The sequence below is a fragment of the Hyperolius riggenbachi genome, chromosome 5 (genome assembly GCF_040937935.1).
Source record: "Hyperolius riggenbachi isolate aHypRig1 chromosome 5, aHypRig1.pri, whole genome shotgun sequence".
Classification (NCBI taxonomy): domain Eukaryota; kingdom Metazoa; phylum Chordata; class Amphibia; order Anura; family Hyperoliidae; genus Hyperolius; species Hyperolius riggenbachi.
In genome coordinates this window covers 269,479,921-269,503,448 of record NC_090650.1, presented here as the reverse complement: position 1 = coordinate 269,503,448, position 23,528 = coordinate 269,479,921, and the positions used below count along the sequence as shown (strand labels likewise).

The following is a 23,528-nucleotide window of genomic DNA, read 5'->3' as shown; positions in this document are numbered from 1 at the left end:
CGTCCGCATAGCCTTTACCTTGCTATGCGGAACGTACGTTCCGTTTGTACAGTATGCGGTCCGGATTAGATCCGGAAAATCCGGATAGCGAACGCTAATGTGAACCGGGCCTTATTCTTATTAAATAGACTGCAGCAAAGGAGGCCACAGCCCTGTGCACACTGAAAACCACACACACAATGGTGTTTTTTGTTTTTTTTTATGCAGAAAGCAATAAAAGAGCTGCTAGTTATTTATTTTCTTGTTGTGATGTATTTTCATATGTAATTATGTGCAGCTTTCCTCTCTCCTCTGCTCACAAATAAAGCTGAGAGATATGGCTGGTAATGACGAGGTTTTGTCAACATACAGTATAGTGCTTTGTCACATTATTGCTGGTAATCACATCACTCCGTTATGGGCCACTGTGACTGGGAGCCAGCTCTGAGACTTGGGCTCATAACAGCCCTGTCCCAGAGCTTGTAGAATACCTAGGGGTACGGAATGCAGAATATGTGGTTAATCAATGTTTGCCTGACACAAGTCAGAAGGTGGCATATTCTACAAAAGGGCTGATGCTTCTGAGTTAAAGAAAAACTGCCTAAAAGGAAATCCGAGATTAGAGGGATATGGAGGCTGACATATTTATTTCCTTTTAAATAATGCCCATTGCCCACCCATCCTGCTGGTCCTAATTCTTTAGGCCATAGACCATGAACAATCATGATTGCTTCAGGCGCGTGATTCAGACCCTACTGACCAGAAAGATCAACATGACTGCCAGGTAACTGGTATTATTTAAAAAGGAAATAAATATGGCAGCCACCATAGTCTTCTAACTTTAGTTGTCCTAACAATTCTATAATGCCTCCTTGTTTCTTATTGATTTACAGAATGCCATCATCTTCTATAGCGCTATACGAAAGTTATACACAAGTGTTGGTTGCTAAACTAGATATGAGATCTGATATCCCTCTCCCCAACACAGCTGCAAGATTTATACTGCTCGCTGCACTGCAAGGCTAAGGAGGCTCTCTCTAGTGCTGCTCCTGCCTATTTACACCCAACGTTCTAGCTTGCTGACAGAATGATCACATAATCCTGCCAACAAAATTACCTTTCTAGATCATCGTTTGACAAAATAATCGAACATAGATTTGAGGGGGTCTTCATTTCTGGTTATACATATGTTCTCAGAGGCATCGTGGTTCCCGGTTAAATTGCAACAGACTGATTGGGCAGCACGGTGGCGTAGTGGTTAGCTCTCTCGCCTTGCAGCGCTGGGTCCCTGGTTCGAATCCCAGCCAGGGCACTATCTGCAAAAGAGTTTGTATGTTCTCTCCGTGTCTGCGTGGGTTTCCTCCGGGCACTCCGGTTTCCTCCCACATTCCAAAAACATACGGATAAGTTAATTGGCTCCCCCTAAAATTGGCCCTAGACTACAGTACTTACACTACATAATATAGACATATGGCAATGGTAGGGATTAGATTGTGAGCTCCTTTGAGGGACAGTTAGTGACAATATATATACACTGTACAGCGCTGCGTAATATGTCGGCGCTATATAAATACTAAATAATAATAATAATAATAATTGGAAACCTCTCTCAAACAAGGGAGGATTCTAATTGGTCTGTTGCAATCCAGTGGGAGTCCCATGGTTCTGAAGGGGCTTGGATCTGTGTGGCGGCACTTCTCCCATGCAGTGGACTGAGCGGTGGTGACAGGAACGGAGGAGGACCCAAATTTGATGGTGGCAGGTAAGAAAAAAAGTGCAACGCATACGCAAGAACTAGCCTAGTGAGAACAGACACCGTCTGTTCTCATAGGATACAATTGATTCTGGCGGCATCCCCTTTGTCCGGCCAATCTGGAATAATCGTGCACCCATACTCATGTTCTGCTCGTTGGGACGGATTGAACAGTCTAATGTGAACGGATCTTGTTGCTTTGCATGGGATCCATTCACATCCGTGGCAATGTGTTCTGTTTATTTCTGCTAAACAAAATATTTTTTAGTGCAGTGTGAACCCAGCCTGATAGAGGTATGCATTGGTGAGTGGGGGATGTACAAGGGAGAGGAAATAGATACTCGCACATTTTCATTTCTGTAGATTTGTTTATTATAAAGCAACCTTTTTTTTTGTAATGCACTCTTGACAGTGAAATCAAAGTATCCCCGTTTCAGAACTCCATCTGTGATGAGTGCATTTTTCTTGAAGTAATTTATAAATAAAAGAAAATGACTTTTATATTCCAGGAGCCAGAGGAAGAGTTATTTCTGGCCATAGCGCAAACTATGGAGGAGATAGTGGATGACGATGTGGATTGTTATTGGCTCACCAAAAATATTGTGCATCATTTGGACACCAAGTTCAGAGAGTCCTTTACTCCAATGGTATGTGTGTATTATACCCACTACGAGATGTGTGGCAAGAATAAATGTATGTGGTGCATCCTAAAGCAGCTCAAGTGTGGACTGTCTTTAGCGTGAGCTCCATTATTGTGGAGAGAATGGGAACCCTTCAGCTCTCAATGGCAAACCTTATTTCAGCTTGCATACATACCGTATTAGGAAGAAAAACATGCAAAAAAAACCCCAAAAATGTAATTCTGCAAGTTTCCTAACAGGGATCGGTATGGGATTGTGTTTTTTTTTTTTTTTTTAACAGTCAGTGGGGTCCAGGGGTGGACAATGAGTAACTAGTTCTTACAGCCTTTACAATAGATTAATGTCGGCTGAAGCGGCTGATAACGTTCACTTCTGCCAACAATCCAGCATGTGTACAGCTGCCTCCGACTGCCGCCAGGCAAACGATATGGCAGGTGGATCAACTCGGGCGAGCGATGGACAATAGCTTTGTTCTACCAGCTCACCCCACCTGCCGTGTGCACATTTGCACTGGTCTGTTGGCCCTCCACTCCCTCCCCCCCCCCCCCCCCACATTGCAATAAATGTGTTGTTGGCCTGTAGGCTGACTAAACATCTGTACAGTCTCAGCCTAGTGATCTTGCCAAGGGATCGGTTCCTAATTCCTGTCGGGTGACATCAATGTAGCGTGTCCAGCTAGTTACTCATGCAGCTGGATGGGAAGTGGCTGAGCTGTCCATACACCACAAAGGCAGTACAATGCCAAAGCTTGCAAAGAAGAATTTCATCTTCAGTCCGTTTTACAAGTTCACAAAAACTTAACAAAAAAAACACCTTAAATTCGGTCTATATATTTTTAACAATAATAATTTGTTCAGAATCAGCAAGTGGGACGCATTGCAAAACCTTTTCTTTTTGAATTTCAGATGCTGTAACAATAATTAATGAATTGAGTGAGCATTTAACATTGGTCTATCTAAAGGTGGCCATACATGGTACTAGTTTTTATTTTTATTTTTTTTTCTGATTAGATAATTTAGTTCAATTATTCCATTGGATCGAATATAAAGATTTTTCCAGTATGTCCGATCAGATTTTTCTTGAAAAATCGGGATAATCGTTCGTTCGTAATTTCTTGATCGAAAAAAAAAAAAATATTTTCAAGTTTCATTCGACTCGATCATTTAGATCAAATAAACGAGGAATTGTAACGTTTTTATTGTATCGTGTATGGGCACCATAAGTCTAATAGTGGCCACTAATGATCCAATCTTTTCCATCCAATCTTACCATTTCTATGTAATATAAGGGAACTGCCCAAATTATCCATTCAATGTATTCACTCATTTTACCCTTATACTACATAGATTTGGTAAAATTGGATGAAAAAGATTGGATCATTAGTGGCCACCTAAACAGTTGTCACATCAGACTGTTATGAGCTAAAGAAATAAACTTGCTGGGTTGGGGTTTAACTGTAACAGGTGAGATATGTATAGTCATTTAAATGAAAATTGAGTTTCAGTTTAATATTGAGTATTTGTTGTTCCTCAAGCATCTCAGCTGCTCTCCCAAGCTGATCTTGATGTAAAGATATTACTATATTAAACTAAGTACACACTTTAGATTTTCCTTAGCCAAAACAGTTGGAAATCTCAAGTGTGTACAAGTGTCCCCCTGCCATTGGTGGCAGCCTCTTCCATGCCAAGATGATTGCTTTGCCCGATGCCTCTTTTGATCTGTCAGACCTTCAGAGGAAGTTCCTGCAGTGTGGTACTCCTCCATTCTTAATGGAGTAGAACACTCTTCTTAGCCAGGCACCAAGTAGCACGTCTGTGCAGCGATCCTTCCAAAACTGCTACCTGAAATGATCAGTATAAATAGTTTCAGGACTGTAGATAAATGGGGATCATGTCAGATTGTAATAAGTGGCGTTGTACTCACAAATCAGAGTTACTTCAAAAGGCACTGTACTCTCACCAGTGGGGAGAAAAAGCCTAACGTGTGCTGTTCAAAAAGGAGGTAGTGATGGACTTCTGTCCAGATTGGAAAACACTGGATGTGTATTTCAAAAGTGGCAAATTTTATTCATTGCGACACGTTTCAGTGGATATTTTTATTATTATTATTATTAATAATAATAATAATAATAATATTTATAAAGCGCCAACATATTACGCAGTGCTGCACAATAGATACATGGGTTAACATACAAGGTAGGACATACAGAGAGCTCATAACAAAACAAGATCATGCAAATGATTTGATAACAGTAGTTTAGTGTCTTTGGTCAAAATAGACTGTTCTAGTCCTGGGAGGAGGGCCCTGCCAAAGGCTTACAATCTAGAGGGTGGGGGTAGAGACAGTAGGTGCGTCTGAGAGGGTGCCCAGTAGAACGTATTATGGTGCTGATGTAGGTGGGTACACGAGCCTGAAAGTAGGCTTGCTTGAAGGTATTAAAGGTCGGGGCGAGTCTGATGGCTGGTAGGAGCGAGTTCTAGAGACTGGGGGCAGCCCTAGTGAAATCCTGCAATCGTGCATGGGAGTGAGATATGTGCGGTGCGACCAGGTGCAGGGCGTTGGAGAATCGGCGCAGGGGGTGGGCTGGTATGTGCCTGTGGACAAGATCGGAGATGGGGCAGTTCCTGTGCACTTGTGCATCTGTAGGCCAAGCACAGAATTTAGAAATTGATCCTGAAGCGGTTGTGGAGCCAGTGTAGGGCTTTACAGAGGGTAGTTGTAGAGGCACTGCGATGAGAAGAGTTTCAGTGTGGCAGCCGCATTCATTACCAATTGAAGGGGGGCAATGCGGTTAGATTTCTGCTTCTTCAGGCAGATGCAAGGAGTATCTGTAGCAGACAGTCTCAGCGCTCGGCACCCCAGATTTGCGCTTTTATGTTCATCATATATATTTTTTTTACCATCGGGAGGTTCCTTGTAATCATTGTGTTTTTATTTTGCAGCAAAAAGCATTTGAACATTACTTAAACTTAGAGGATAACAGGCTGCTTACTCATCTGAAGACAAATAATGCATTGGACAAACTCCCATATAACCTGTGGTTCAGGAAGTGCTTCGCTGGTTGTTTGCCTGCTACCAGTTTGCAAAGGTACATTGCTATATCCTCATCCTTAATGTGAGAATGACTATTAGGCCTGGAACCCACTAGCAGTATGTTACTAAGCCATTTCTAAGTGCTTGTGATTTGAAAAGCATTTGCTAATGTAATGCAATGGCAAGAAGTTTTAAACCAGGATGATACCATTTATTGGCTAACTAAAAATGAATAAAAATAAGCAAGCTTTCGGCCTTCTTGCTTTTACTAATGGCTAACATGGTACAATACCCTACTGCTACTGTAATGCAATGGGTGTGATCCCTCTTAAGCAATTTTATAAAACTCCCCCATACATTGCATTGGCAAGCGCTTTTCAAATCACTAGTGCTTAGAAAAGGCTGCTTTTTCTTTTTTTTTTTAAAGGATACCCAAAGTGACAGGATGAGATAGATATGGGTATGTACAGAGCCTAGCACACTATGCTGTGTTCCTTTTTTTTCTTTCTCTGCCTGAAAGTGAGAGCCACACTGTAGTCACTTCCTGTCTGAGTCGGGACTGAGTCAGTTACTTACATACGTATATATATTATGATATATAACTCTTTCAGGCAGAACAAGAAAATAAGGAACACAGCATAGTTATTTGTGTGCTTGGCACTGTACATACCCATGTCTATCTCATCATGTCACTTGAGGTATCCTTTAAGGTTGCACAGCTTTAGGGCTGGTTCAGACGGACGCTTGCGGAGCGTTTACCGCAAGCGTTTGGAATGTCGTGGTAAACGTTTACACCGAGCTTTTGCGCGCTTTTCGTTAGCGTTCGAGCTGCCCCTGGAAGCGACATGTAGCTTCCAGGGAGCGGCCAACCGCGACGGCTAATGTTCCCCTAGGTGGGAAAAAAAACGCGACCGCATCGGAACGCGACCGAAGGCTACTGAAAGCCTGACTGCGCAGCCGCGCAACGCCCCCAGACGCGACGCCACGCAGACGTCCGTCTGAACCAGCCCTTACTGAGCTTGACTGGCTGCATGTTCATCTCCTATATGGTATTCCCACAGCTCAGTACTCCCTCCTTTGCACTGCACCCCCCTCACTTTGTGCATATATACACAAGATCACACCATCGCATCACTTCAGGGAACTTCCTGGTCTTCCAGAATCTTTACACATGCATACCATGGCAGCGGGTGTTGACTCACACTTGTCGCGGCCACTGTGCATCACATCATGACACGTCCAAATGTAAATGAGGAAGTATCTGAGAACTGGAAGGTGATGTGGTGATTCAGCGGGGAGTTGGCACCACCTGCCATGGTACAATTCTGGATTGGAAGAATTGTTACTTACTGCATATATTTAAGAGTGCATCATAACTGTGTATAAATGCTTTTGAACATTCATTAATGCTTTTAACTAATTACACCATAAATACTTAGATTTGTATGGATATATATATATTATTAGTTGTGTTCAAAATTATTCAACCCCCACTGAATTTGAGTGTTTTGGCCAGTTTGACATTGATTTTGATCATTTCAGTCATCTTGTTTACAATTAAATCAAAGAGGCACTTGTAAGTCAGACAAATATAACATAACATTTATAATGAAATAACCACGAATGTCTTTTCTGTGCTCACATCATTATCAGTTTTATTCAATCCCCAAGTGACATTCATTCTTAATGCTTAGTACAACATCCTTTTCCTGTTATAACAGCTTTTAAACGTGAAGCATAGGTTGACACAAGTGTCTTGCAGCGATCTACGGGTATCTTAGCCCATTCTTCACTGGCAAAAGCCTCCAGTTTAGTCACATTCTTAGGCTTGCACACTGCAACTGCTTTCTTTAAGTCCCACCAGAGGTTCTCAATCGGATTTAAGTCTGGTGACTGCGATGGCCACTCCAAAATGTTCCAGCCTTTAATCTGCAACCATGCTCTAGTGGACTTGGAGGTATGCTTGGGATCATTGTCCTGTTGAAAGGTCCAACGTCTCCCAAGCCTCAGGTTTCTGACGGACTGCATCATATTTTCATCCAATATCTCCTGGTACTGAAGATAATTCATGGTACCTTGCACATGCTGAAGCTTCCCTGTACCTGCAGAAGCAAAACAGCCCGAAAGCATGATTGACACCCCCCCCCCCCCCTGCCATGCTTCACAATAGGCAAGGTGTTCTTTTCTTCATAGGCCTTGTTCTTCTTCCTCCAAACATAGCATTGATCCATAGGCCCAAACAGTTCTAATTTTGTTTCATCAGTCCACAAAACACTATCCCAAAACTTTTGTGGTTTGTCCACATGACTTTTGGCATACTGCAGTCAACTCTTCTTATTCTTTGGAGACAGCAAGGGGGTGCGCCTGGGAGTTCTGGCATGGAGGCCTTCATTACGCAGTGTGCGCCTTATTGTCTGAGCTGAAACATCAGTACCCACATCTGACAAATCTTTTTCAGTTCCTGAGCAGTCACACGGGGACTTTTCTCCACTTTGCGCTTCAGGTAGCGCACAGCAGTCAAAGTCAGCAGGTAGCGTTTCAACAGTGCCCTTTGCCTTGAATTTGCGAATGATGCTTCCTATGGTGTCTCTTGGTATGTTTAACATCTTTGCAATCTTCTTATAGCCATTGCCCTTCCTGTGAAGAGAAATCACCCCTTCTCTTGTCTTCCTGGACCATTCTCTTGACTTCACCATGTTTGTAAACAAACCAGTAAATGACTATAAGGAGCTGAGTATCACAGTCATTTTAAATCTTGGTGCTTATTATGCTTGATTGCTGCTCGTTAACATCCGCAGGTGTTTTCAATACCTGATTGAAAACACTTGACTGAACCTCTGTTCTTAAGAGTGGTAGTCTTTAAGGGGTTGAATAATTGTGTCAATGAAGAAATCACAAAAAAAAAATTTAATACTGTATTACAAAAACAATTGATGTCATTTAACTACTTGCTGCATGCCGTGCAGTATATTCACGGCCCTTTAAAAAAGACAGGATGCAGCAGGGCCGTGAAAACAAGTCTGCAGCGGCATGCAGCCGCCGCTCGCTCCCGTTCGCGCGCACCGCCGTTACCGCCGCTTAGAGGGGAAGTTAATGAATGGGACCGCAGGTCCCATTCATAAATCTAAGTCCCCGATTCAATGAATACCAGCGTCTACGAGACGCCGGCATTCATTGTATCTTCCTGTGTTACACAGCCACGGATTACTTCCGATTCACGTGCTTACGTACGTGAATCGGAAATGACGACTGAGGACATCTTGTGGCCAAATAGTATATTGCACCAAAATTGCTTTTTATTTAATAAAAATCCCCACACTGACTGATATAATTAACTATTTTCCTCCCACACCCTCCCATAATACCCAAACTTTTTTTTTTATTTATAAAAGGGGGGGGGGGGGAAATTACATCAAAAAAAAAAATATAAGTAGTTACCTTAGGGACTGAACTTTTTAAAAATGTATGTCAAGGCAGTATATTACTATTAATTTTTAATTTATGGGCGTGTAATTAGTGATGGACGCAAAACTGAAAAAATGCACCTTTATTTCCAAATGAAATATTGGCACCATACATTGTACTAGGGAAATTTTTTGAACGTTGCAATAACTGGGACAAAAGGGCACATAAAATGTGTGGCTTTTATCCACAGTAGAATGTTTTATTTTAACACTATAATGGTCAACGACTGAAAAATAATGCATTTTATAATTTTTTTTTCTTATTATTCATGTTAAAATGCATTTAGGATAAAATAATTCTTGGCATACTGTACCTCCCAAAGAAAGCCTAATTGGTGGCAAGAAAAACAAGATATAGATCATTACGCTGTGATTAGTAGTGATTAAGTTATTGGTAAAAGAAAGGCAGGAGCGCTGACAGGTGAAAATTGCTCTGGTCCACAAGAGGAAAAATGCCTCAGGTGTCAAGTGGTTGCATTTGGTTCTTTAAAAAGTCCTTGTAAGATTTCATTCTGAACACAATTACAATTACATTCCCTAAAACCCTTTACAGCATTGGGGGTTAAATAATTTTGACCACCACTGTGTATATATATATATTTATTTTTTATCCAGTGATCCTCTGGGACAAGACTCCGAGAGATATCAACGCCCCTTCCAGGAAATATTTCAATCCCTCCCCTATAAAAGAAAGGCCATGAGAATCTCCCCTCAGTTTGAAATATTTCCTGCGCGAGAAGGAGGTTTCTTTCCCTCGGGTGAACCAGGTCTATGGTAGGTAGGGCCTGGGGAACCTTGTAGGGGGCTGCTGAGACTGAGTTGGTCAGTCTAGCAGCATCAAGGTTTATTACCTTGCCTCGTGTTTGCTCCCTTAAGAGGAGGGAGAAAACGGGATGGCGTCCTCGATCCCTCTGGCCTGGTTGGAGGTGGCGGTGGGCTGTCTTGCACGCAGCTGGAGACAGCGTCAGTGGAACAGAAGATCCATCGGGTCTGTTCTGGGGAAGTTTTATAGCCGCGCGCGCGGCTACCGCTGACGTCACTTCCGGCGGAAACCAGGGCGGGGCTTTAGTATAAGGGAGGCGGTGGGACGCGCCGGCTTCCTCTCACTCTGGCTCTGTGGAGCGAACAGGACAGTCGCAATGTCTGTGGCTCCGGGGGAGGAAGGAGCTGGTTCTTCTAAGGTATTTTTCAGCGCTAGTAAAATACTTAGAACTTTTTGGGCAATTTTTTTCCATTCTAATGGTGGGCTATTATGGATCATGTTTTGCAGGCAAAAGATGGATCCAAGAAAAAGTGCCCAGTATGCAATGCATGATTGCCAGCTGAATGGGAAAATACACTCTGCAAATCCTGCTCTAAGAAGGTTTTAGCAGAGGATGGCCTCTCTGTCAAGGATACAATAAGAGCCTTTAGTCAGGAAATGGCTGATACTATTAAACAGTTTAAAGAGAATCTGTATTGTTAAAATCGCACAAAAGTAAACATACCAATGCCTTAGGGGACATCTCCTATTACCCTCTGTCACAATTTCGCCGCTCCTCGCCGCATTAAAAGTGGTTAAAAACAGTTTTAAACAGTTTGTTTATAAACAAACAAAATGGCCACCAAAACAGGAAGTAGGTTGATGTACAGTATGTCCACACATAGAAAATACATCCATACACAAGCAGGCTGTATACACGAGATCATTTGTGTGTTTCTTTCCCCCTGCAGCTATCTTCCACTGAAGTGTCAGACTGTTTCTTCCTGCAGAGTGCAGACAGCTCTGCCTGTATGTAATTCCTCAGTATGTGAAAGCCCAGCCAGCTCAGAGGAGGATTTATCCAGCTTGTAAAAGATAAGAGAGAAGCTGCTCTAATCTAAATAATACACAGGCAGTGTGCAGAGAGGGGCCTGGAGGGGGGAGATGCATCACAGAACCACAACACTAAAGAACTTGGCAGCCTTCCAGACACAGGCTGACAAGTCTGACAAGAGAGAGATAAGTTGATTTATTACAGAGATGGTGATAGTAGAACGTGCTGCAGTAAGCCAGAACACCTTAGAATAGCTTTTGGAACTTGTAGGATGATAAAAAACAGGATGCAATTTTTGTTACGGAGTCTCTTTAAATCTTCTTTGGCTGAATCTAAGACACATTCTAAACCAGAAACCCCTATACCAGCAGTTTCTTCTACTTCAGAAGGGGAGGGGGGGTTCAGATTCCCATGATAGTGCAGAAGAATTTAAAGAGGCCCCGTCTAAATTTAAATTTAAAATAGAGGACACAGAGGGCCTTATTGATGCTATTGTTGATACATTACAGATTGATAAAGGGAATTCAGATTCGTTAACTCCTCATGATAAACTCTATGAAGGTTGGCAAGACAGTGAAGGCATTGTTTTTCCAGTTCATAAGTCTATTCGCCAGTCTATCCTGAAGGAATGGACCGAGCCTGATAAAAAACTTGTATTTTCTAAAGGAATGAAAAGAAGATTTCCATTTAGTGAAGAGGAGGTTAATATTTGGGGTAAATGTCCTAAACTTGGTACGCCTTTTTCTCAAATGGTCAAAGAGCCTTTGAAGATTCAGGCTCCTTAAAAGACCCGTTAGATAGGAAAACAGACGCTTTTTCTAAACGTACATGGGAAGCTATTTCGGCTATTTTTAGGCCGACCATAGCTTCTACGTGCGTATCTAGAACTATGTTGTTGTGGTTGGATCAAATTTAAAAATAAGATTCAGGAAGGGGCTTCTAAGGAAGAACTTCTGGAGGCCTTAGAATTACTGTTTAAAGGCACTAGCTATCTGGCAGATGCATCAGCAGAGGGCATTAAGTATACAACGAGAGCAGCTGGTCTAGCCAATGTTACTAGAAGATCAGTTTGGCTTAAAACTTGGGAAGGAAGTATCACTTCAAAATCCAGGTTATGTTCAGTTCCATTTACAGGTAATCTGTTGTTTGGGCCCGAGTTGGATGCTACCTTGGAAAGGACTTCTAGTAAGAAGAAGGTCTTTCCAAAGAAAAAGGTTACACAGCCTATCAAACGTCCTTTCAATAGGCAGCGTAATCAGCGTCAAGGACAATCTAAAAGGAAAGGATGGTCCTTTAACAAAAATGGTAAGGGGAGTTTTCTTATCAAAGCCCAGGATAATAAGAAACCCCAATGACCATCAAGTGGGGGGTCGACTGAAGAACTTCACCGAGGGGTGGAGGAATTCAGTCGACAGCCCATACATCTGCGCAATTGTGAAAATGGGTTATCGAATAGAGTTCAATTCTGTTCCTCCCAACAGATTTATGATAGCAAGGAATCCGGTAGATGCGACAATGTCGCAGGAATTATCTCGTATTCTGAAAATCATGGTAGATCAGAAAGTGGATCATTCCAGTAGTTCGGTCGGAACAGAGAAGGGGGTTCTACTCTTCCGTGTTTCTGGTAAAGAAACCGTCGGGGAAATTCCGGTTGATTCTCAACCTAAAGAAATTAAATCCGTTGGTCAAGTACAAACGATTCAGGATGGAATCGATTTATTCTATCAGAAATCTGTTGGAATCAGAGTCATTCATGGTCAATTTGGATCTACAGGATGCATATTGTCATGTTCCCATTCACCTATATTCACAGAAATACCTCAGGTTTGCCGTATCTCTAGAAGGCACTCTGTGTCACTTCCAATTCACTTGCCTTCCCTTCGGGATCAGTTCGGCACCCCGCATTTTTACAAAAATTATGGCGGAAGCTCTGGTTCCTCTCCGGAACCAAGCTATCCAGGTGATTTTTTTATCTCGACGATATTTTGATTTTTGCCGATTCGGTGGAGCTTTTGAAGGCACATCTAGAGACTTCTTTAAGGTATCTGGCAGATCTGGGGTGGTTGGTAAATCGAGAAAAATCTGTAATGATACTAACTCAAACGATAAAGTTTTTAGGAATGATGGTAGACACGTCAGTTCAAAAAATGTTCCTGCCACAGGAGAAGATAGACAAGGTTATGAACGAAATAACCGGTCTAAAAAGGAACCCAAAAGTTTCCCTAAGAGTGATTATGAGAACTCTGGGACTTTTGTCTTCCACAGCGCCAGCAGTTCAGTGGGCTTTAGCACATCAAAGACTGCTTCAGTCTTTTCTATTAAAGAACTGGGACAGATCCCAGCGGAACTTGGATCAGGAAGTTATGCTTCCCTTAACAGTCATCCAGGATTTGGACTGGTGGCTGAACAAGGGAAATCTGACCCAGGGGAATTTATGGGTATACCCCAGAGAAGTAACTATAACGACAGATGCCAGTGCTTGGGGGTGGGGTGCTCACGTGGAGCATCAGGCCTTTCAGGGACAGTGGAGTCAGGAAGAGAGAAAGTTCTCGTCCAATCGGAGAGAATTGAGAGCAGTGAAGTTGGCTCTCATTCAGGCACAAAAGATTGTACAAAACAAACATGTTATGGTGAGGTCAGACAATTCCACCACTGTGGCATATATAAACAAGCAAGGGGGCACGAGGTCGGAATGGTTGCAAGAGGAGGCAGAGGAAATCTGTACTTGGGCCCAGGTGAATGTACTATCTCTGAAAGCTCTCCATCTGAAGGGTCTTCAGAATTTAGATGCGGACAAGTTAAGCAGGAATGCGGTTCTTCCGGGAGAATGGGCCCTGAACAGACAGGTTTTTGCTCTGATTTTAGATGTCTGGGGTGTTCCGTCAATCGATCTTTTTGCAACAAGCCAGAATGCTCTTCTGCCAGTTTTTTGCTCGATAAATCCAAGGGACGATCCTTGGGGAATAGATGCGTTATCACAAGTATGGAACTTTCCTCTGGTGTTTGCTTTTCCTCCTCTGCCTCTCATTCCATTAGTCATCAAAAAATGGAAGGAGGTAAAAGCCCCATTAATTCTGATTGCACCAATGTGGCCAAAGAGAAGTTGGTTCCCAATTCTAAAAAAGTTAGCTGTGGAACCTCCTCTGAAGCTACCGGACAGGAAAGATCTACTGTACCAGGGAAAGCTTTGGCATCCGGAGGTAGAAAAGTTAAAACTGGCAGCCTGGATCCTGAGGTAGTTTGGCTTAAGAGCAAGGGGCTTTCCAGTAGAGTTATTCAAACTTTATTGAAAAGCAGAAAGGATTCTACTAGAAGTATGTATATTAAGTATTGGAAAACTTTTTTCCATTGGTTAGATTCTTCTTCTTATGAGTCTTTTTCCAGCTTTATTGGATTTTTTGCAGGAAGGCTGGGAAAAAGGTTTATCGGTCAGCACATTAAAAGTGCAGGTATCAGCTTTGGCTACCATGACAGGGAGAAAATTAGCTGGAGAGGACTTGGTGATTAGATTAGAGCTATTGGTAGACCGGTACCAATAAAAGCACCTAATGTGTCCCCGTGGGATCTACCGTCAGTGCTAAAAGGGTTATCCAGGACTCCATTTGAACCATTGGACCAGAGTGATTTATTGCATGTTACAATTAAAACTGTGTTGCTCACCGCCATATCTACAGCTAGGAGGGTCAGTGAGATACAAGCGTTATCTTGTAAGCCTCCATATTTTCAGGATTTAGGAGACAGATTAGTTTTGCAGACAGACCCAGGGTTTCTTCCCAAGGTGGTGTCCAAATACCATAGATCTCAATCTATTGTTATCCCTTCCTTTAGTGTCCAGGGGGGAAAAAGAAGGATAAAGATCTGTACCTAGTAGATGTTAGAAGGTGTATTTTACACTATATCAAGACTACTTCAGAATTTAGGAAGTCGGATTCCTTGTTTGTCCTATTTGGGGGTAAGAATAAAGGTTGCACTGCATCCAAATCTACTATATCTAGATGGATTAAGAAAGCTATTAATATGGCTTATTCTTTATTGAACCTGGAACTCCCATTGTCCTTCACGGCACATTCAACTAGAGCAGTGGCATCATCCTGGGCACATAATTCTGGTGCTACCCCGGAGCAGATTTGCAAAGCTGCTACGTGGTCAAGTTTTAACACTTTTGTGAAACATTATAAATTGGATGTGTTATCGGAACAACAGCAAGCCTTTGGTCGTAAAGTCTTGAAGGCTGCTACCCACCCTGAGGTTTGATTCTTGCTTATCATCTCGGAGTCTTGTCCCAGAGGATCACTGGATAAAACAATAGTTACTCACCGGGTAACGTTCTTTCTAGTGATCCTCTGGGACAAGAGTCCCACCCAAATGGGGTATAATAGAATAATTCTGTACTTAGTATGGAGTGGTTCATAGTATAAATAAGGAAAGGAAGAGTTCTAGACAGTTATTATTTAAGACTGAGGGGAGATTCTCATGGCCTTTCTTTTATAGGGGAGGGATTGAAATATTTCCTGGAAGGGGCGTGGATATCTCTCGGAGTCTTGTCCCAGAGGATCACTAGAAAGAACGTTACCCAGTGAGTAACTATTGTTTTTTAATCTCAAAACTTACTATATTGAATTGACTGAGTAAAATACCCTTTGATCCCACTGCATGTACCGTCTGCTGTACAACTGCCCTGTGGAGAGAGCCTAGGTGCTAAATCACACACGCAGGCCCTGATGTGCTGACGTTGGAGAGCGGTGGAGAGCCTGTGTGGTGCAGCAAAACTGAACTAGACTTTTTAAATAAATGTCTGCTAGGTGGCAACAGAACATAGTGAGGAATGCTCCTCTGTGAAATAAGCCATTTTTTTGTAGTCTCCTTGAAGAGGCAGCAACGGTGTGAAAGTTTTTTTTTTTTTTTTTTTGAAATATATTCAGGTTGTCATGAATTTATTACAGAACTATTTCCCTGCAGGTGAGTGCACAGGTACTAAGTCGCTAATCATTCACAAATCCTTGCTATGTTCTGGCATGACCTAGGTGAAAGTAGCTGAGGATTCCAGCCCAATCTTGATGGCTCACGTAAAGGGAACCTTAAAGTGGATCCAAGATGAACTTTTACTCATTGCATAATTGTGTTCCTTTCCTATTGTTTATAGGGCATTCCTCAAGCCAAATACTTTTTTGTTTTAATACTCTAATTCCCTATAAACTAAAGAAGCCACGCCCACAGGTTTTCAGAGAGCCAAGGCACTTTCAGACAGTAGCAAGGACTCATGGGAGCTCAGTCTGGGCAGGAGGAGGGGGAGGTATTACTAGCCAGAGATTTCAGAGGCAGAGGGGAGGAGGAGAGGGGATTAGGCTGATGGCTCAAGATACAGATAAGCCTGCTTCTGTGTAATGTTGACAAACAACATGGCTGCTGTCATTGTGTCACAGGAATAAATACTCATATTCTATTAAAGCTGTTTGCAGCTAGATTTGCTGTGTACACTATCTAAACTTAAGATAAGATATATAGACAAGTTACTTGTTATAGTTTTTCATCTCAGATCCGCTTTAACTGAGAGGGATATGGATGTTTCCTTTTAAACGATACCAGTTGCCTGGCAGTCCTGCTGAGCACTTTGGCTGTAGTGGTGGTTGAATCACACACCTGAAACAAGCATGCAGCTAATCTAGTCTGACTTCAGCCAGAGCACCTTATCTGCATGCTTGTTGAGGTGCTGTGGCTAAAAGTATTAGAGACACAGGATCAGCAGGAGAGACAGGCAACTGGTATTATTTTAAAGAGTAACTGTCAGGCTGCAAAAGCTAATTTAAACCTCTATTCTCCTGTGTTAAACAGTTTAGAAGGAAGCCAAAAAGGCAATACTGAAGTTAAAAATCTCTCTTACTTTGATGCTTGCTGAACAGCAAGGCTGGTTATTCCCAAGCTCCTAAGGAGGTCGGCAGGATGCATAACAGATACTGCAAAGCATTCTGGGGCTGCTTCTTCTCCCCACTGCACTACCTTGGGTCCTCCCCTTCATTTCCCTATCCTGCCCTAAGGCTGCTTTCTCAGTGGGAAGTTACAGGCTCATGTTACAGCAGCTTGTAACAGCAGCCTAAAACTCACACCACTGAAAAATCACAGGGCACTTGTTCCCTTAGGCCTGGTGCACACCAAAACCCGCTAGCAGATCCGCAAAATGCTAGCAGATTTTGAAACGCTTTTTCTTATTTTTCTGTAGCGTTTCTCCTAGCATTTTGCGGTTTTGGGAAGCGTTTTTGGTGTAGTAGATTTCATATATTGTTACAGTAAAGCTGTTACTGAACAGCTTCTGTAACAAAAACGCCTGCAAAACCGCTCTGAACTGCCGTTTTTCAGAGTGGTTTTCGTTTTTTCTATACTTTACATTGGAGGCAGAAACGCCTCCGCAATCCAAAAAATGCCTCACCACAGGAGTATGCGTTTCAGCAAAACTCCTCCCGCTCTGGTGTGAACCACCCCATTGAGATACATTGACCAAGCGTATCTGCAGCCGCAAGCGGCTGCAAAAACGCAAAAAAACCCGCTCGGTGCGCACCAGCCCTTTGAGTATACTGCATGAGTCCGCTATTATTCCTAGCCACATGGCTAATTAATATTCACTGCACAGTAGTGTTGTCCGGATCATGAACCATTAGGATCTTTGATCCTGATTTTTGTGAGTCGAATCATCAGGAAGCAGGGAGGATATTACATCACAACTGGCTTCATACAAGACAGACAAACATGGAACCTGCCATGAGCTGTCAGGAGCATCATTCTCTGCAAATACTATATAAAAATTCTGTGAAATCCAAACGTGGACAGTGAAATGCATATGTAATGTAAGTACAGCCAATATTTAGCTACTGATATGTGTTTTTTTTTTCTCTGAGACCTTATACCTAACAGCTCCTCTTTAAGAGGAAAAATCCATAGCCTTCTCAGGTTAGGTTCCCTTTAAAGCCAAAATGATTAGGAATGATAGTTTCTTGACTGAGAAAAATGTAAAGGTTGCACAGGTGTCCCCCATTATTTTTGGCCTCTACTCTGGAGACCTGGCAGAACTAATCGCTGTCCACTGATTCCTTTTATCCGCTACTGAAACTTGAAAGGATGCTACTCACAAGTCTGCCCACTCCCCTCTCCAAACATGCTCCTAAACGGCCACCCAAAACATTCTCTGGAGATCATTTCAATCAGAAGCAGTTGTAAACACATAGCTCTGCTCTCTCTGCTGTCCTCCAGCCTTAGACACTAGGACCTGTCTGCATTCATACATACTAGTCTTCATTTTACTCTGCTGAGATAATTGCTCTTCTGTTCAGCAGTGTCTGCCAGTCTAATGATTCTCCTGTGCTTACAGGGTATGGGACAAAGTCGTGAGCGGATCCTGCAAGATTCTTATATTTATTGCTGTGGAGATTATGTTAACTTTTAAAATGAAACTTTTGACTCTTAACAACGCGTATAGTATTAACAACTTTCTGGAAAAGGTAAGCGCAACCTATTTACCATGCTAATGAAAACATTATTTTTAATCCTGAGTACAAAATATTTGTACATATTTTTGAAGGATAGTTTAGTTATAATCCTTGTTCAACATAAAATACAAAAAAAAGAAAACAAAATCACACTAAAGCACACTATAATACTGAGGTAGGCGGCAGAAGCCTGCACCTGATAAAGTAATGGCTTCCAGTCACCGCACATTGTTTACCTCCATTTTGACAGATGGCTAGGGATGGTAAATGAGATGCAAACCATTTTGAGTTGATGCAGGATTATGCAAATATTATTTGCAAATTTATGCATCTTGAAAATGAACCAATTTTTCCTTAGCAAGAAGTGATTGGTTCATGTTTAAACTGCATACATTTGCATACAACATTTGCATTTGCACACTTTCAATTATAATTGGCCAATCACTGACCAAGTCTACAATCTTTATGTATTATGAGGGTTTACCTACACAATCTGTTCATAGTATTCAATATCTGTGGACCCTCATACTACATGTAGGTGGTAAAATTGGTAAGTGGTTGGCCAACTGTAATTGGCCAACCACTGTAATTGAAATTGTACCACTTTAACTGAAGTGTGTACCACTGTAACTGTAATTGAAAGTGTGTAAGGGTTGTTTTGTTGTTCATAAAGATGAATGGGGACTAAGCCATTACTGTTTTCATATTTGATGTAGTTGTTCCAGAGAATTTCCCTTTGGAAAAAATAAGATGAGGTCTGGCAGGGCTGCTAATCCTTACAAAGGATCTGCACATTACATGTTTTGGACATGCTACTTCAGCAGACGCACGTGTCCATAACATGTCCTGCTCAGATACTTTGATGAAACAACTTTATAGCAAGTGGCGCATTGTTAATATTTGCTCCATTGGAAGCAAGACACCAGCAGACAGGACTGAGTACCTGTGTTTTCGTGAGTTGGTCTTGAATATGTGCATAAGACATCTAAAGTCAGGCGGTGTCTGTAATCCTGCCGGGGCAGTTTGCAATTGTGCTTAGTGAAATATGTAGGATGAGAAAACCGTTGTGGAGGCTTTTTCTACCTAGGATGATATTTGTGTGATATCCTATATTCAACAAGTGTTGCCAGGACACATCCAGTACATCAAACCTTCTAATCATGTCAAAAGGGCCATTTGTATCCAGGCAAGCTTGCTTATGAATAGTTATGTGATGACTCAGGCCATTTACCTCCTTGCAAATAACCATTTGTGGTGGTCATTTAGGAATGATTCCTGTACAGATATACTGCTCTGCCTACTCAGCATGTTCTGATAATGGCGAGGGGGGCTGAGGCTGAGGGGAGGGGTTATCCCAACTGCTGGTGCTGTAGAGGAAAGACAATAGGGGTTATGCAGAAAGTATCCAGTGCGCCCCATCATCAGGGAAAGCTGTACACTGAAGGTTTTCTCTGGAGATGATCACAGTTAAAGATTTTGGGCAAGAGCACGGTGGCGTAGTGGTTAGCGCTCTTGCCTTGCAGCACTGGGTTCCTGGTTCGAATCCCAGCCAGGTCAACATCTGCAAGGAGTTTGTATGTTCTCCCCGTGCCCGTGTGCATTTCCTCCGGGCACTCAGGTTACCCCCCACATCCCAAAAACATACAAATAAGTTAATTGGCTTCCCCCTAAACTGGCACTAGACTACAATAATAATATACTACACGATATAGACAGGGATTATATTGTAAACGCCTCTGAGGGACAGTGACAAGACTATATACTCTGTACAGCGCTGCGGAAGATGTCGGCGCTATATAAATACTAAATAATAATAATAATTAGATGTGTACATAGCTGAGTTATAAGCCCACAAAGAGTATAAAGAATGAGGTTCAGTGGAATAAGAGTTGAAGCTAGTGACAAGCAGCATGGATGTATATAGGACTGTCTGTAGTGCGTATGTAGAGAGGTGGCAGTGGACAGAACCTGAGAATTTAGCTGTGAATTGATGTTTATACTTCTGCATGTTTTGTATAATCGAGACACTGAAGACGAACATCAGTGCTATGAAGCAGTTTTGAACTCTGCTGTGGCAGATGATAAAGACCACCTTTGTCTGGAATCTTGAAAGAACCAGTGTTTATACAGTAGGGATGGTCAATGAGATGCAAATAATTTTGAGTTGATGCAGGATTCTGCACATTTTGTATGTACATTTATGCAGCTTGAAAATGGAGCAATCAAATTTTACCTCAGCGAGATTCGATTGGTTCATGTTCAAGCTGCATATCCTTGTATACAAAGTATGCATAATACTGCATCAACTCAAATTATTTCTATCTCATTGACCATCCCTAGTATGCAGCAGCTGCTAGATATGTGGTTTAGTGATCCCTGACAACCAAGCATCACCCAATTGAATTGTTCTCCCCAAGCTAACGATGCATCTGAACTGGGCCAGCGCCGCACTGTCGCCTATGGCACGGAGTACCGTTCCCTGCTGGGTGTATCTCATTATATCTCATGTTAGGTAAATGTATGATATCTGACAACAATTCAGGCTGAATGAAGACAAAAGAACTTCATTTAGGAAGGGCAAGTTTAGAAAAATATATATTTGGATCAACCATCTTTTTCTTGATCTTTGTGAAATGTGATTGTACTGAAGTATAATGTGTATTAGTTGTCATTAAAGACTCTCTTGTATTTTCCTGCAGATTCCTGAAGACAGCACAGATCCTATTGTGAACAAAGCTGTGGATTTATGGCATAAACACTGCGGCGTGCCTGCTCACTCAGTGTGAGCGTCTCTTTTCTCCTAACCCTAACTCCACCCGCTTATCTCCCAATATTTATCTGTAACTGAATAAAATATTTATAAAAATGTCTGTGTTCTGGCAATACATTGTTTAGCCTCCTAGATTTCTCATTGCTAGTAAACATAAATAGAGGACCATGCCATTATTTACACAATTTTCATAACTGACACGGATAAATTCCTTTTTGGAAAAGTTAGTTTATCTGAAACAAAACTTATTGAAGCATTTATACTTCTCTAGGGCTTCCTTTAGTCCCTAGCTCCCTCGCCGTCCTTTCGGGCCTCTCCCATTTTGCACTGGCCGGCCTGGTCTCCTCTTTCACTCGGCTCAGTTGTGCTGCACTGCGCATGCTCTCCATCATACTCCTCCTGCCTGGAGCGGTCTGTGCCTGTGCAGACCTAATGCGCCTGCCCGATCCTAGCATGTGCAGTACAGCGGGACTTCAGTTGACTGGCGATCAGAGTGGTCCAGAAGGGAGGCAATGGCCTAAAGGGGGCTGGAGGAAGCCACAGGCATGTATGTGTGTACACACCCAACCCCCCCCCCCCCCCAACAGGAGGTTTGGATTTGTACTTTCACTCACTCAAAATTAAAGTGGAAAAAACCACAAGCCTGATCCAACTTTGATGTAATGACCTTTAAAATAAGTCAAAATGAGGCTTAGTAGTGTGTGGCCTCCATGTGCCTGTATGACCTCTCCACAATGCCTGGGCCTGCTCCTGATGAGTTGATGAATGGTCTCCTGAGGAACCTGCTCCCAGACCTATAGTAATGCATCCACCAACTCCTGGACAGTCTAGTCTGTGGTGTGTTGGTGGATGGAGCAAGACATGATGTCCCAGATGTGCTCATTGGGATTCAGGTCTGGGGAATGGGCGGGCCAGTCCACAGCATCAATGCCTCCATCTTGCAGGAACTGCTGACGCACTCCAGCAACATGAGGTTTAGCAGTGTCTTGGATTAGGAGGAACCCGGGGCCAACTGCACCAGCATATGGTCTCACATAGGGTCTGAGGATCTCATCCTGGTACCCCTAATGGCAGTCAGGCTACCTCTGGGGAGCACATGGACTGCTGTGTGCCCCCTCCAAAGAAATGCCACTCCACATCATTACTGACCCTCAACAAATAGGTAGAGCCACACAGCCTTCTTCTCACTGTTATTCGATGCAAAGGGGTATCAGGCGGGTCTTAGTGTATCAAAGCAGAGGAAGCTGACAATTCTTTGGGCTTTCCTGCATCCCTTTTAGATGTGTAAATCTGTACTCTAGCATACAGAAGTGCTCCCCCTGGTTGCAGCACATCTGGAATGCACAGGATATAAAACCTCTCAGTGATGCACGCGGCTCCCTCCCTCCCTGCCTGCCTGCTGTCCTTCTACACGCTGGTAAGTCACACTTATGGCTCATACATGCAGGTTACAACTGTCGCCGCAACCACGTGGCACGCGCGTGTTGCGGCGATAGGTCCCCCGTGTGTATAACGCGCGCACCACGAACCGTCGCTAGTAAGAGCTGTCGCCAGGCGATTGGCACGGCCAATCGCCGGCAACAGCTGTCACTGCAACTGTTGCTAGTCCGCCGTGTGTATGCGGACTAGTGACAGCAACCCACTTACCATGGACGGAGCTTCCGGCGGGGGGAGGTACCTTCGGCGACAGCTTCCGCCGCATCTCTGTCCCTCTGTGCGCCGTGTATACAGCTGCTGCACAGAGGGACCTGGCGACGAGCTGTCGCTGCTTTTTTTTTTTTTTTTTTTTTCTCTCCTGCTACATTTGTCCCTCGTGTGTACAAGGAATTACCGAGCAGGGCTTAGTGAATTGAGGCATTGTTTGTTCAGTAAATTACCGAAATTCTGCCTCATGAGGGAAAACTTTAGTGAATTTTTTTTTTTAAAAAAGTGTAAAATACTGCTTGAGGTATTTTACCATCCAAAATGATTTTACTGAACTGCCCATTGTGTTGATGCCCACCATAGCATCCTGTTCCTTCGGGGACGCGTGCAATTAGGGATGATCAGAAAGAGCAAATTCCGTTCCGCCAGAATTCGCGGATTCCGCCAGCGCTAAATTCCGTCACCATGACGTTTCCGCTGGAATTTTCTGCAATTCTGCAGAATTCCGCATTCTGGCGGGAAAATTAAAGTAATCACAAATGAAACCTTGTTTACGCTAAATGGTAGCCCATAGCACCTGTTGACTGTTCCCCTGGTCCTTTTTCTTCTTCCTCCCCTCCTCCTTCCTCCCTCCTCCCTTCCTCCTCCGGAGGAGGATCTTGTCTTCCAGGGAATTGTAGGATGTCAAAAGCCAGCTCACATACATTGGCCTGGAATCGAATCCGGGCCTACCGCTTGGAAGGCAGCTATCCACACCATTTTACCACCAACACTACACATTACAATGCTACATGCTGAAGCCAGCCTAGCATGTACCATTGGGATATACCCAAGAGAAAAAATGTGCTTACTTAGGGAATTGTAGGATGTCAAAAGCCAGCTAACATACATTGGCCAGGAATCGAACCCAGGCCTACCGCTTGGAAGGCAGCTATCCACACCATTATACCACCAACACTACACACTACAA

General features: G+C 42.9%; 1 protein-coding gene across 6 annotated transcripts in view; it reads left to right on the top strand.

Moving 5' to 3' along the window:
- The window catches only part of TBC1D7 (TBC1 domain family member 7), a 39,900-nt gene extending 18,890 nt beyond the window's left edge, over positions 1–21,010 (top strand). For 5 of the 6 annotated variants that reach the window (XM_068234635.1, XM_068234637.1, XM_068234636.1 and 2 more), the window contains exons 5-8: positions 2,242–2,379; positions 5,316–5,461; positions 18,027–18,156; positions 20,844–21,010. In XM_068234635.1, coding sequence (XP_068090736.1) covers positions 2,242–2,379; positions 5,316–5,461; positions 18,027–18,156; positions 20,844–20,930 — 501 coding nt within the window. In that variant the 3' untranslated portion in view covers positions 20,931–21,010. Of the gene's footprint in view, positions 1–2,241; positions 2,380–5,315; positions 5,462–15,157; positions 15,243–18,026; positions 18,157–20,843 lie in introns of those variants that run through there. The other variant, XM_068234640.1, reaches the window with a different exon arrangement.
- The last annotated feature ends 2,518 nt before the right edge of the window (positions 21,011–23,528 follow it).